Consider the following 13,300-nt stretch of genomic DNA (forward strand, 5'->3'; position numbering starts at 1 on the left):
GGTTCAATGTGGAAGTGGTAATTGTTCTTCCTCTAGTTGAGCCCCTGACCGCAATGTGAGTATCCTCTGCAGCTGCTCTACGAGGGGTTGCAAGTTTGCCCCCTGTTCCCCTCATGTTGCTGGTCTGTGGAATCACAACTTCCATGGACTGCTCCAAGGGTGGTAGGGGTAACTTAGAATTTTCAAGAGACTTGTAACCCGGAGCTGGAGTAGCCAAGGACTCTCCCTGCAATCTCGCACTATACTTAGGTAAAGCATTCACTGAACATGAATAATTGTAAGTATTTGATTGAGAACGATGATAAATGATAACCAATACATTCTTCCAGAGTCAATTAGTGTTGGGGAAAATTGCAACGCCAACGCGCGATCTGGAAGCCTTTTAAGACGCACGGACACTACGGATGTATGGTAGAAAGAAAGTCTGTGCCGTGTTATAATAACACTACCTTAAAAGCGTTATTTGCCCGGTAACGGTGCAGTTAGAACCCTGGCACGCTTTCGACAGGCTACACAAACTAACTATGCTTAGTTCGCACCAACTATAGCGTAGGCGAACCTGACTTTGCTCAAACCCAAGAAAATAAACCTCATATAGAAGTGAAAGGTTTTTTTGGAAACCGTGTTCTATAAAAGAGGAAGGAAGGCTGCTTATATACTTATTAGTATAACAACCTCCCTCTTTCTAGCCACAACTCATAGCTAAATAAGGGGGAACGTGTGGTTATGTAATTACATGACCACAATTAATAAACAAAACATGGGCCACAATTCTAGCTTTAGAATGAACGTGTGGTGAAGTTCTAATACATTGAATGTATTTCCAACAATCCCCCACACATTCAAAGTAGAAGACTAGAAAGAAAGTAAAGTTTGAGCAATACAAACGAGTTGATCTTAATGTCAGTGTTTGAGAACTTGAACTGACATGTAGTGACACTGAGTAATTTTCTTCCCGGGAGTGATGTTAATCTTGAGCTCACCGGTTAGATAAATTTTGAACTCGAATGCACACACCAACTCAAAAAGCAGGTTCTACAAAAGTCAAACTCTTTGACTTCTTATGAACACCCTTAGTATTAAAGAGTGTTACGTCTGTCTCAAATATGGACTTCTACCCTGTCAAAGTCTATCACAAAACAGACTTTTAAATGCTCCCAACTATCCCCCACCATTAAAGGGATTTAGGCTGATGCTATCATTGCCTGATAACGATCAAAACAAATTTTCACGCCAGTGTATAAAACTTGAACTATCATATAGTGACATTAAGTACTTCTCTAGACGGGAGTGAATTTGATCTTGAACTCATCGAATAGACAAAGTTTGAACTCAACGCACTTAATTTGCTTTGGTCGCCTTGAATCTCATGAGGTCATACTCACGACCCTGAGATATCCCCTGTTAGGTCTATTCTAGGATAGACCTTCAACTCTGTCAAGTCTACCTCATCGCAGACCACCATGATCGGCTACAGAGTATTTATGGGTCCCAAACCCATTTCCCTTGATGTGTCAAGGACGGCCTTTCTGTTTAGGCCCTTTGTGAAATGATCTGCAATTTTCCTTTCAGATCTCACAAAAACCATTGTGATTACCCCATTTATTATTAGCTGCCGTACAGACTCATGTCTGACTCTTATGTGTCTACGTTTCCCATTGTAGACATCGTTTTGCGCAACACAAATGACAGTTTGTGAATCACAATGTGGTGAAGGTGTTGGACACTCCCACAATTACACGGTTATCACCATGTTTCTTAGCCACTCAGCTTCTTGGGATAACCCCATTATCTTTCATAAGAGGCGGTTAGCCCTTTTCTACTCAAGTTAGGGATCTCTTTAGGTCTATCTCAACATAGACCATGGTAGCCCTTTTCCACTCAAGTTAGGGATCTCTTTAGGTCTATCTCAACATAGACCATCCCAATTGAGTATAAGGCACCAAGAGCACTTTGTACTCATGTCATTATGCGGTGAATTCATTAGGTTTGTCTCAACAAAATCACCCTTTCTCAAAGAGTTATGAATTCATTAAGAGCTGTAGCTCAACCTCACATGCGGTGAATTCATTAGGTTTGTCTCAACAAAACCACCCTTTCTCAAAGAGTTATGAATTCATTAAGAGCTGTAGCTCAACCTCACAAGTACACACACTGTCGGAATGACCAACTAGTGTACTATTTTGTAACTCTTTTCATGGCTTCGTTTGACCACAGAAGTGGGATCTACCACGAATTCATTACCACTTGGACTTCAAGTCCTTCCAATGAGCCAACGACTAATCCTCATAATTAGCCCTCAAGTAAGTTGATTCTCTTGACCAAACTTACATGCACTTTGACGAGTACTTCGTTTACTCGTAAATAATCCCTTGAGATTTTCATGTTTAACATGAAACATTCTCTTTCATCATTATTCTCAATACCACAGAGAAACTTTTGATGAAAATATAAGGAGTTTATTACCCCCACAATGCAACACTTACAAATAATTTTGTCAAACGTATTTGATCTCTTACCCAGACTGATATTTGGTGCCCAACTTTAGCTCCTTTGTAGACTGAGTTTTACCGACTTACTTTGTGGACCATTATAACAGCTTTGCACTCTGCCTGATACATGCTCAACAGTTGAATATATTTCAACAAACTTGGTTATCTCAATTGATCACAATTACCCTTTAACTAGGAATTATAGGTATTTCAATATGACTCAACCAAGAGTTTAAATAATATATATACAAATGCTCATTGTTAGTAAGCCATAGAAATAATGTTGTCCACATGCTACGTCAAGTTGAACAACATAATCACAAATTTCACATCATATTCTTATAAGAAATTAATCTCATACAAAAGGAATATGTTTAAGTTCATATTTATTCGGAATATCTCTCAACAATGAGACTTCAGAGTTGCCACTAGCACAATTTTTCCTTAACTTAAGGAATTTAAAACTCATATAAAGCATTCATAGGATGCAAATCAATATTACTATTGCAGTACTTCAACAACATCTATTGCAAGGCTTTGATTGTATTAGCAACATATGAAAGTCAACCTCATTTCAGGTAAAGATCAAGTGGCGCTCTAACTAGCCTGCATGATCAACACCCTACTTCTTAAAAACTCCCAGGTCGAGTGGTGAAACCGAAGTTTACTTAAAAACCATCTTCCTAGACAGAGTGTTCAGGAATGATGACTTTTCTATGTTCTCACTAAATTACAATTGAAGCCTATGATATATGCTCTTATTTTTATACAAATAATTTTGGTAAAAGATTTGAGCAATATCTATGCACGAATTATTTCAATCAATGTCATTAGTATTCAAAACACTAAAGAAATAAGTACTACTAAGTAATCAAAATCTAGACTGCTCAACTAGAATTCAGTACTAAGATAACCATACTTCATGCGAACCCTTAGAACCAGAGCAAAAATAGTTACTCAAAATAACTATTTATTTAAAGAGACTCAATACTCATCTTGTTCTGTCAGATTGACTTTTGCTGGTTTTGCCCTTGTGATGGTAGCACTGGTGTGCTCGGTGTCCTTGCTTTCTGCACGCAAAACACCTTCCTTTATACTTCTTGATTTTTCTACTCCTTTCGTTGTAGACGGTTCTGACACTTTGATTTTCATTTCCATTGGCACCGTACTTTTCTGACAGTGATTCCCAAATGACTTTTGCCGAATCTTGTTTGACATAGATGTCGAACAATTCGTCATTCATTTGTGACAGTAGGTATCCTCTGGCTGCCGCATTGTCATTTCTGAATTGAGTCAGAGTTACACCCGGTTCTTGACCCGGAATGTAATCTATTTCAGGACTGCTTTCTCTCGATTCTTTACCCGGAGTGTAATCAGGTTCATGATTACATTTTGTAGCACCAAACAGAGATAACACTGTTGGAGTAGGTTCAGGTGCAACTGAAAATAGCACGTAAACCAACTTTAATTGTTCAAAAAGAATAAACATTCTTTGACATCATCTGTTGTAATTTCTCCCATCAAGCGCGGTGATCTTTGATAGATCCGGTATGACAGAAGGTGTCATAATGCTAAAGGTTGACTGTTGCAAAATAACGCTTTTAACTGTTGGGGAAAATTGCAACGCCAACGCGCGATCTGGAAGCCTTTTAAGACGCACGGACACTACGGATGTATGGTAGAAAGAAAGTCTGTGCCGTGTTATAATAACACTACCTTAAAAGCGTTATTTGCCCGGTAACGGTGCAGTTAGAACCCTGGCACGCTTTCGACAGGCTACACAAACTAACTACGCTTAGTTCGCACCAACTATAGCGTAGGCGAACCTGACTTTGCTCAAACCCAAGAAAATAAACCTCATATAGAAGTGAAAGGTTTTTTTGGAAACCGTGTTCTATAAAAGAGGAAGGAAGGCTGCTTATATACTTATTAGTATAACAACCTCCCTCTTTCTAGCCACAACTCATAGCTAAATAAGGGGGAACGTGTGGTTATGTAATTACATGACCACAATTAATAAACAAAACATGGGCCACAATTCTAGCTTTAGAATGAACGTGTGGTGAAGTTCTAATACATTGAATGTATTTCCAACAATTAGTTCCACAGATCGGTGCCACACGCGTTCGCATCGATGGCCTTTATGAGATATCGTCCCCTTCATCTTCTCTTTCAGAATCATCTGGCGGTGCAAGTCGGAGTTCCAATCATCTGGCAGTGCGAAGACTGGTGACCTTGCCCTGCTGCAATGGAGAACGAGGCGACTATGACGAAAGGGGCATATTCGATGGCGAAAGATGGCAACTGGCAACGTCAGTGATGGTAACGACCGACGATGATGGCACTGATGATGGAGACGATGAAGGCAATGAAATTTGGTATTGGAGGCTATTGCATATCTGCATATTGGAGACGAAGGAACGAAGCGAGTTGCTAAGTATTGGGTTGAAAACCTTAGTTTTCTGCGTTCGGTGATTTTATTTAATTAATTAAAAAACAAAGTTGATGACTATCTGCGTCAGTTATGATTCAGCAACAGACGCAGATAGTCCATTTATATTAAAAAAAATAAATAAAAAATCACTTAACAGTGAGCTTTTAGAGTGTGTTTGGTTCATGGATTTAGCTATCAGGAATGAGAATCAAAGTGATTGTTATTGTTTCGTTGACAGTTTCTAGAACATGCACTACTATGGGATAAAGTCATTCCCTAATAAAATAAGGGTTTCATTCCATTATTCTCCCTCCTAATTAGTAATTTGATTTTTAAGTTTGGATTAGTGCTTTTAGATTTTTGTTTTTAATTATTTTTTTTGTTCATATTGGTGCTTTGGATGTCTTTATATTAGACTAAATTGTCTTGATTTTTTGTTCTTGTATTTTTAAAATCTTTATTCCCATTATAGGATCATACATAACCAAACAACAATATTGGTAATCATTCCAATTCCGCCCTACTACCAAGCATACAAAATACTATCACCAAAACCCATTATCATTATCAAATATTTGATTCTCATTCCGATTTCGATTCCCATGTGCGAATCAAACACACCCTTAATTACAAAATTACCATTGCATCACTTTACCGTACGGTGTTTAAACACCATATGCAAATTGTCTTATTTTTATGGTCATTTTTATACTAGTGATCGGCGTCTAGTTGAGACTTGGAGAGCAAACGAAGATAGGGACGACTTGGAGATTTGAACTTTGGAGAACTAGAGAAGAGTAGAAGACGAAGTAGCTTAGTATAGAGTAGAGTACAAAGAACTAAAAGAAGGAGAGAAGTCAGAGAACTAGAGACTTGGAGTTGTGGAGAGTGAGACGAAATGAGAGCTGAGGGAGTCGAGACTGCGCAATGGAGAGAAATGGAGAACCCTAGCTATATATATATATATATATATATATATATATATATATATATATATATATGTATATATATATATATATATATATATATATATATATATATATATGTATATATATATATATATATATAGGGAAGGGCTCGCGTGCATTTAGGCCTTCCTGTAAAAAATGAGGTTGAATCTAAGCCTTACGTAGCTCTTTACGCACGTAGATGATTAGGTAGCCGCATGTTAATTTTTACAAATGCGCATATTACAGTTTTCACCGATGCCGGTTAATTACCGACGTAAAATTTTAAACAACCCTTACACATGTTATCTGTTAAACACACGCACGTTCAGTGCTTTCTAGACGCATGTTAATGTTAATGGACTCACTGACGCACGTTAACTAATGACCATAAGTTTTAAAAAACACTTAGGCATGTTAACTGCTCAACATACGCACGTTAACTATTACCCTGACGCATGTTAAGTGCTCACTTGCCGCACGTGCTCTTGTATTTTATAAACCTGACATATTGACAATGATCTGATTAAATTAACGCATATTAAGTATTCACACTACGCACATAGAGGCTTACAACAATGCAATAATAACTTCATGCTTATATGTTACAGTTCCCAGTGACTTGCAATCTCTGAACAACCCCAGTTTGAGTCCCAGCAGCAACAACAATGGTTATACATTGACCATATCTCCTGGAATGACATAGTATTGGACTCCGCACTGTGAAGATGAAATCAAACCAGCGGTTGACATGATTTTTAAAACATTGGATGCTGGTATTGAATTCTACAACAATTATGCTGCCAAAGTCGGGTTTGACACGAGGTCTAGTTCCCTCGATAGAGCACGCGACAGGACGAAAACTCTAAAGCAAATCATTTGCAATAGAGAGGGATTTAAGAATACGGATGCTCAACATTGTCACTCAAAATCAAATGCAGATGCGGGGGAAGGTCCATCGCGTCCAAAGCGGCGGAGGGTTTCAAACAGAACTGGTTGCAGAGCTAGGATTATTTTTAAGTACATTGGAGTAGCTGGGTACCAGGTTGCGACATTTATTGAAAAACATAATCACAGCATGTCTTCGGTTCTTGCAATGCAGTTCCTAAAGGGAATTAGAAACATCTCCAGTGTTCATCACAAGTTTATACTAGATTGTGCTAAAGCAAATATTGGAGCATCAAAATCACACGGTTTATACAGTCAGATTGTGGGGGATTACTCTGAAGTTGGGGTAACCGTAGTTGACTTTAAAAATGTCAGAAGGGATCTTAGAGCATACATATTGGGTGCTGATGCACAAATACCCGTGCATAATCTTATTAAAAAACACGAGATGTGCCTTGCATTTGCTTTTAACTACGATGTTGATGAAGATGAGCAGATGAGTAGACTGTTTTGGGCAGATCCAATGTCAAAAAAGAATTTTGCTGCATTTGGAGATGTTGTCTCTTTTAATGCCACATATTCAACCAACAGGTATTATTCTATTCACATTCTTGCGTACGTTTCATTAATTAATTCACATGAAGCATTGCCTAATATGTTGAGCCACGTTAAGATTTATACATGTTCACTGTTTACTTGAAAAGAATTGTAATATAAATAAGCGCACATTGTCGCTTTATACCACGCATCTTAAACACTAATGTCGCGCATATTAATGTGGAACATCCAGAATTAGACTTCAAGTACATATGTCTGCGATTTTAAGAGTTAATGTGCGTCACTCTAATGCTCTAAGTGCGCCAGTTTGACACCTGTATACTGTGATGACGCTTTTTGTCTTGTAGGTACGATCTGGTTTTTACACCCTTCACTGGAGTTGATAACCATAAAAAATGTATAACATTTGGCGCTGGACTATTGTTGAAAGAAGACATTGAGTCTTATGTTTGGCTCTTTGAAAACTTTAAAAAGGCAATGGGTATGGAAACAAGAATAATTGTCACTGATCAAGATCCAGCTATGAAAGTTGCGATTCCAAGAGTTTTCAAGCAAGCCAGACATCGTTATTGCATATGGCACATTATGTGTAAAGATGGGGAAACGGTGGGTCCCACGTTGAACAAGAATGAGGATTTTAAGAACAAATTGAACTCAATCGTTTGGACGTCATCTTTGGAACCTCCTGATTTTGAGAAATAGTGGAGAGAGCTCATGGAAAAGTACAACTTAGTCGAACACAATTGGTTTACAACTATGTTTAAGGCTAGAAACCATTGGATCCTAGCCTATTTTAGAGATGACTTTATGGGGGGTCTACTCAGGACAACGTCTTGTTCCGAAAGTGAGAACTACACGTACAGCCGTTTTACTGCCCACAGTCTAGCCTAGTTGAATTCATGATGAACTTTGACAGTGCTCTTAAATCACAACGTAACACAAACGCAAAGCTCAACGGTGACAATGAAGGCTACAATCCAGATATGAAGACGCCTCTGGGGATCGAAAAACACGCTTCAATCGTCTACACCATTACTGTTTTCTATCAAGTTCAGGAAGAAATATGTGCCTCCTGTTTCAAATGTATGGTGTTGAGTGTTAGAGAAGACGGTGGAATGTTACACTATGATATTATGGATGGAAAGAACAAAATATTTACTGTGGTGCACAATGTAAATGGCCATAAGGCCAAATGCAGTTGCAAGATGTTTGAGATGGTTGGACTGTTGTGTAGACACATATTTGTGGTCTTTAGAGACCTTGAAAAGATACCTCTGAAGTATGTGGTTAATCGATGGACTAAGGATGCATCTTTAAAGGCTACATTTGAAATAGATGGTGTCATTTATGATCAGAATGGACCAAAGGATGAAAAGAAGATGTTGCTGAACAAACTGTGGTCTAATGTACACTGTTGTATTGATCTAGCAGGTTCAAACATGGAGCAATTGGCTGCATTTTCGCAAGTGATTAATGAACAGAAACAGCTGCTAATGTCAGGAAAGGAAAAGTTATCCCCTCAGCACAACAAGAAGACTGTTAAAGAATCATTTTGTGGATCAACATAGATTTCAAATTAAAGATCAATATACTTCCACCGAAACATGCAAAGAACAAGGGCAGCGGCAAACGTATCAAAAGCAGCAAGGAGTTGGCAATGGAAAAAGAAAAGGGCAGGAGGTGCAATTTTTGTGGTGTTAGAGGAGAACAACATGACACCAGGACTTGCCCACTTAACCCAAAAAATAAGGACAAGCAAAAGGGTAAGAAAAAGGCATAGGAGTCTATTTTTACAACGCCTTTATAGTTGAGAACGAAAATAAATAGCAAATATGAAACACAAATACTTAGTTAACTCATTTTAGAACGCTTTTATAGTTGAGATACTTGAATTTAACGTTAAGCAATTACTAGTTTTTGTTTTTATCACTGATTTGTGTTTAACAATCACTGCTACTAGCTTAAGCTGCTTGTCATTAATACTTTACCTGCATGTAGTTAATATGCGTTGATTACACTTTTAACGTGCGCTACACTAAGGCTTAATATGCGTAATATGGAAACAGAATGTGTGTTGGTTTATGTATAAAAACTTTGGTCCGTGGTAAATGCCAAAGTCTTTACATGCGTCGATTAACATTTAACTTGCGTGACATTAATGCTTAATATGCGTAATCTGCACAAAGACAACATTTAACACTTTCTTTTTCTAATATGCGTTTATTTATTAGTTAATATAGGATGCTTTAAAAATTAGTCAAATATGCGCGATTGCAAAACTTAAAGTGCGTTTGTTTGATTATGAAATAATTTGCAGATAAAATGGCACATATATAATCGATTTCACATATTTATTTCTTCTAGTACTTTGAAGACATCTCTTCTGGTTCCGGCAGCATCCGACACGCTGCCAGCCTGCCACAATGCTAAACTCTCAGCCTTGGATGATGTTTGGTTGCAGCATGATGAGCTTGCAGCTGAGAATGGCGAATGATGTTTCAGGTTTAGAATGTGTTGTTTTTGTAGTTAGATACAATCACTACAAGCTGGAGGGCGAGGAAAATGAAAAGGACATAGTTCTTCTGTACGTGCAGAAACGTGAGAGATAGCCATTTCAATAACCTGATGCTCAGTTGTGTGTTCTTCTTTCTAATTTATAGGTGAATAACTTGGTCCCGTGCACTAATTTGAGATTTGAATGTCGCGTGATTTACAGACACATTAGATTTTTCAAGATTTCCTTTAATGGGTGCGTTTTTTAAGGCATTGAATGACCATTCAATGTGTTGGTCCCAAAAGAGGTAAGGTGAAAGTCTAGAGGGAGGGGGGGGGGGTGAATAGACTTTCAAACTTTTTCGCACAGCACAATAATTGCTAAGCCAGAGATAAACCAAAACTCTTAACTAGATTGTTAGAGTATGGTGCACAGCGGAAATAAATAAACATAAAGTGTGTGTGAGATTGTGTGAGCAATATATCTCGTGTAGAGCGAATATGTAAAGAGCGGTAAGTAAAGAAAGCAGTAAAGAACACAAGACAATTATAGTGGTTCGCGAGGTGGTGTAATCCTCCTACTCCACTTGCTCTTATCTCCAAGAGCAATTCACTATATCTACCACTCCTTGGTTCCAAGATACAATGAATTTCCGTGATCTAGTGCTTTGATCACAAAGCCCGCACTAATCATGCCCAGTGACACCACACTGCTGCTTCGGGTTTCACGTCGTCGCGCTACTATCCCAGGATTTCACGACTCCGCGTTACTTTCCCCCCGTCTTCCACACTCCGGTAGAAACGTATCCCGTGATCTGGTGCTTTGATCACCAAGCCCACACCAATCACGCCCAGTGCCTCCGACACTGCTGCTTCGGATCTCACAGCTCCGTGTGACAATCCAGGATTTCACAGCTCCGTGCTACTTTCCTCCCTTCTCTTGTTTTGCTCCAAAACAAGTGTTGTCTTGCTTCCAACTTCTGAGACTCTATAGATGATCTTCAATGATGCGCAGGTCTCTTTGATGAAGATAAACACTCTGGAATGATTTCTCTTGATAGCTCTGAGTGTTTTCTCTCTGTGAATATATCAAGTAAAGCACTTGATATTTTTGCTCTGCTTTGCTCTGTTTAAGAACTCTCAGAATATTTCTCTTTTAAAGCTCTCTGAGTTCTTTTTCTTTTCTCACTTCTCACTTGAAGATTTTTGGTATGCTCTGTACCAAATGAGATTTTTGCTCTATGCTCTTTTCAAGCTTAATTGCTCTATTCGATCTCTTGATGAGTTTCGAATTTTCTGCTCTTGCTCTATTGCTCTTCACACTTCGCCGTTCTTCAAGTCTTCATATCTTCATCATTTTATAGCTGGTAATGAGAATCTGTCTGTTGGAAAGAGACGCTCTCATTTTTGAAATCTTGTATCTTTTTGTCAGAGATCTTATCTTATCTTCTGCAAAGATGTCAGAAAGGATAAGCTAGCCGTTGTTAGAGCTTCATCTCCATGTAAATGGGTTCTCAAACTTCATCTGATATTTCCTCTGGTTTTACGTTGAGTGGGAATATCTGGGTGTAGAACGGCTTCTCTGATTAGCTCTGAAGTGGTCTTTGTATCTTTGGGATTTAAAAATATTCATCAATTTAATCCCATACTAGTTTCCTTGTGAGAATATTTTCACTGTAAGTTCATCTTCATCTTCTTGGGTGTTCTCAGACTTCAAACTGGCTTTGAACTTCCACCCAACCCAATTTGAATTTCTCCTTTGTAATTGACACCTTGAATCGATCCCCAACTTTGAAATTGGCTCTCAGACTTCTCCTGGTATTGAAATTGGCCTTAAACTAGCTCCCAGTTTCAATTGCTTGTAATCGGCGCGCCCGAAGCTTAAACTAGCGCCCAACTCCAAGTAATCGGCGCGCCCGAAGCTTAAACTAGCGCCCAACTCCATCAGATTAATTGTTGATGGTGAGTTTCGAACTTGAGCCATTTCGCATAATATATCAAGCATCATCCACTTCGTCCGTACAGCTTTTGATTAAATCTCCAATCATATTTGATGTACTCCTTTCTTTCCATTGATGCTTGATCTCCAAGTCAATTTCATGCATTCTTAATTTTCTTCACGAAAATTCTTCTGGGATATCTTCTTTGAGTAGCATTGACGTGATTTCATATCATTCATCTTCTTCTTTAATTTGTCATTTTCTCCAGACAAATTCTTGATTTTAGGCTTTATATCTTGTTCTTCTATTTTCATCCATCTTCCTCTGTTTTTCTCTTTTCATAATTAAATAATTTTCTGATCTTGGTCTAAGACTCTACTAGACCTATAAAATAAAATTGGGGGATCTACAAATACAAATTTGGCATATCAAAACCATTACACTTTATTCCTAACACAATGTTATCTGTTTCCCCAACTACAAATGCCTTAAAGTTCTGACATCAAATATCTTTGAACATTACATAAAGACGGATTGGTATAAAAGCCTTAATGTGCTTTGCTTTTCTCTGTTACATGCGCGAACTACAAGAACAATATGCGTGTAAATATACATTTAATTAAATTGCATCAAAATAAGAGATTTTTAAAAACCAAAAGTTTAAAGTGCGTAGGGAAACCAATTAAAGTGCGCGAAATATCACTTTAAGATGCGTTTATTATATTTTATTAAAAAAACAAATAAAATATAATAAAAAAATCAAGTCTTTATGGGGGGTTGATCCTAAGAAAAATCAGTATTATCAAAGACTTCTACCATTTCACCAATGTACTCATCCATTACTTAGATTATATGAAAAATATTAAACAACAATTCCTGAAAATTAAAAACAAACAAAAAGAAAAAAAAAAGAATATATTTAAAATGCAATACGTACGCTTAAGATGCGTAATACGACAATAAAATGTGTGTTGCTTTATGTATTAAAAGTATAGTCCGTGGCAAATGCAAAAAAGATTAACATGCGCAATACAGTAACATAATGTGCATTAGAAAATACGTGAGTTTGGATGTTCTTTTCCGGACATAGTAATATGCGTAAAATTTGGTCTTAATGTGGGGTTTTTTTTTTGTTTTTTTTTTATTTTTTTTATATCTTATATTTCCTTGAAAAAAGGTCTTAATGTGCTTGAATTTTTCTATTAAATTATCAGGTAAACACGAAACTATTAAGATCTCAAATTACATAACGTCCATTGATTTTAGTCTAATAGTACTCGGATTTGCTAGATTATTTAACCATTATAAAAAACAACTATAATATTAATAATAATACTAATAATAATAACAACAACAGTAATAATAATGAAGCGGACATGAGAGCTTATTTTTAATAACAAAATTAAAAATAATAATAAAAATAAAAATAAAAAAACCCTAGGCAAACGACAGGATCCGTCTATACCTTTTGGAGATATTCCTTTTGGTTAAGCCTACATTAAGGTACCAAAAGATATATCTCCAAATGGAGTAGAGGATCCTGCCGCA

At 37.4% G+C, this 13,300-nt stretch overlaps 2 protein-coding genes across 2 annotated transcripts; both read left to right on the forward strand.

Annotated features, from left to right (window-relative positions):
• The first annotated feature begins 6,624 nt into the window (after positions 1–6,624).
• On the forward strand, positions 6,625–8,021 carry LOC109172192 (protein FAR1-RELATED SEQUENCE 5-like). The gene is made up of 2 exons (XM_019321343.1): positions 6,625–7,352; positions 7,667–8,021. Exons 1-2 carry the CDS (start codon positions 6,625–6,627, stop codon positions 8,019–8,021), a joined length of 1,083 nt encoding a protein of 360 aa, XP_019176888.1.
• Positions 8,022–8,218: 197 nt separating this feature from the next.
• Positions 8,219–8,887, forward strand: LOC109172201 (protein FAR1-RELATED SEQUENCE 5-like). The gene has a single exon (XM_019321352.1). The coding sequence runs from the start codon at positions 8,219–8,221 to the stop codon at positions 8,885–8,887; it is 669 nt and encodes a 222-aa protein (XP_019176897.1).
• The last annotated feature ends 4,413 nt before the right edge of the window (positions 8,888–13,300 follow it).

The sequence above is a fragment of the Ipomoea nil genome, unplaced genomic scaffold (genome assembly GCF_001879475.1).
Source record: "Ipomoea nil cultivar Tokyo-kokei standard unplaced genomic scaffold, Asagao_1.1 scaffold0143, whole genome shotgun sequence".
In the NCBI taxonomy this organism is placed as follows: Eukaryota; Viridiplantae; Streptophyta; class Magnoliopsida; order Solanales; family Convolvulaceae; genus Ipomoea; species Ipomoea nil.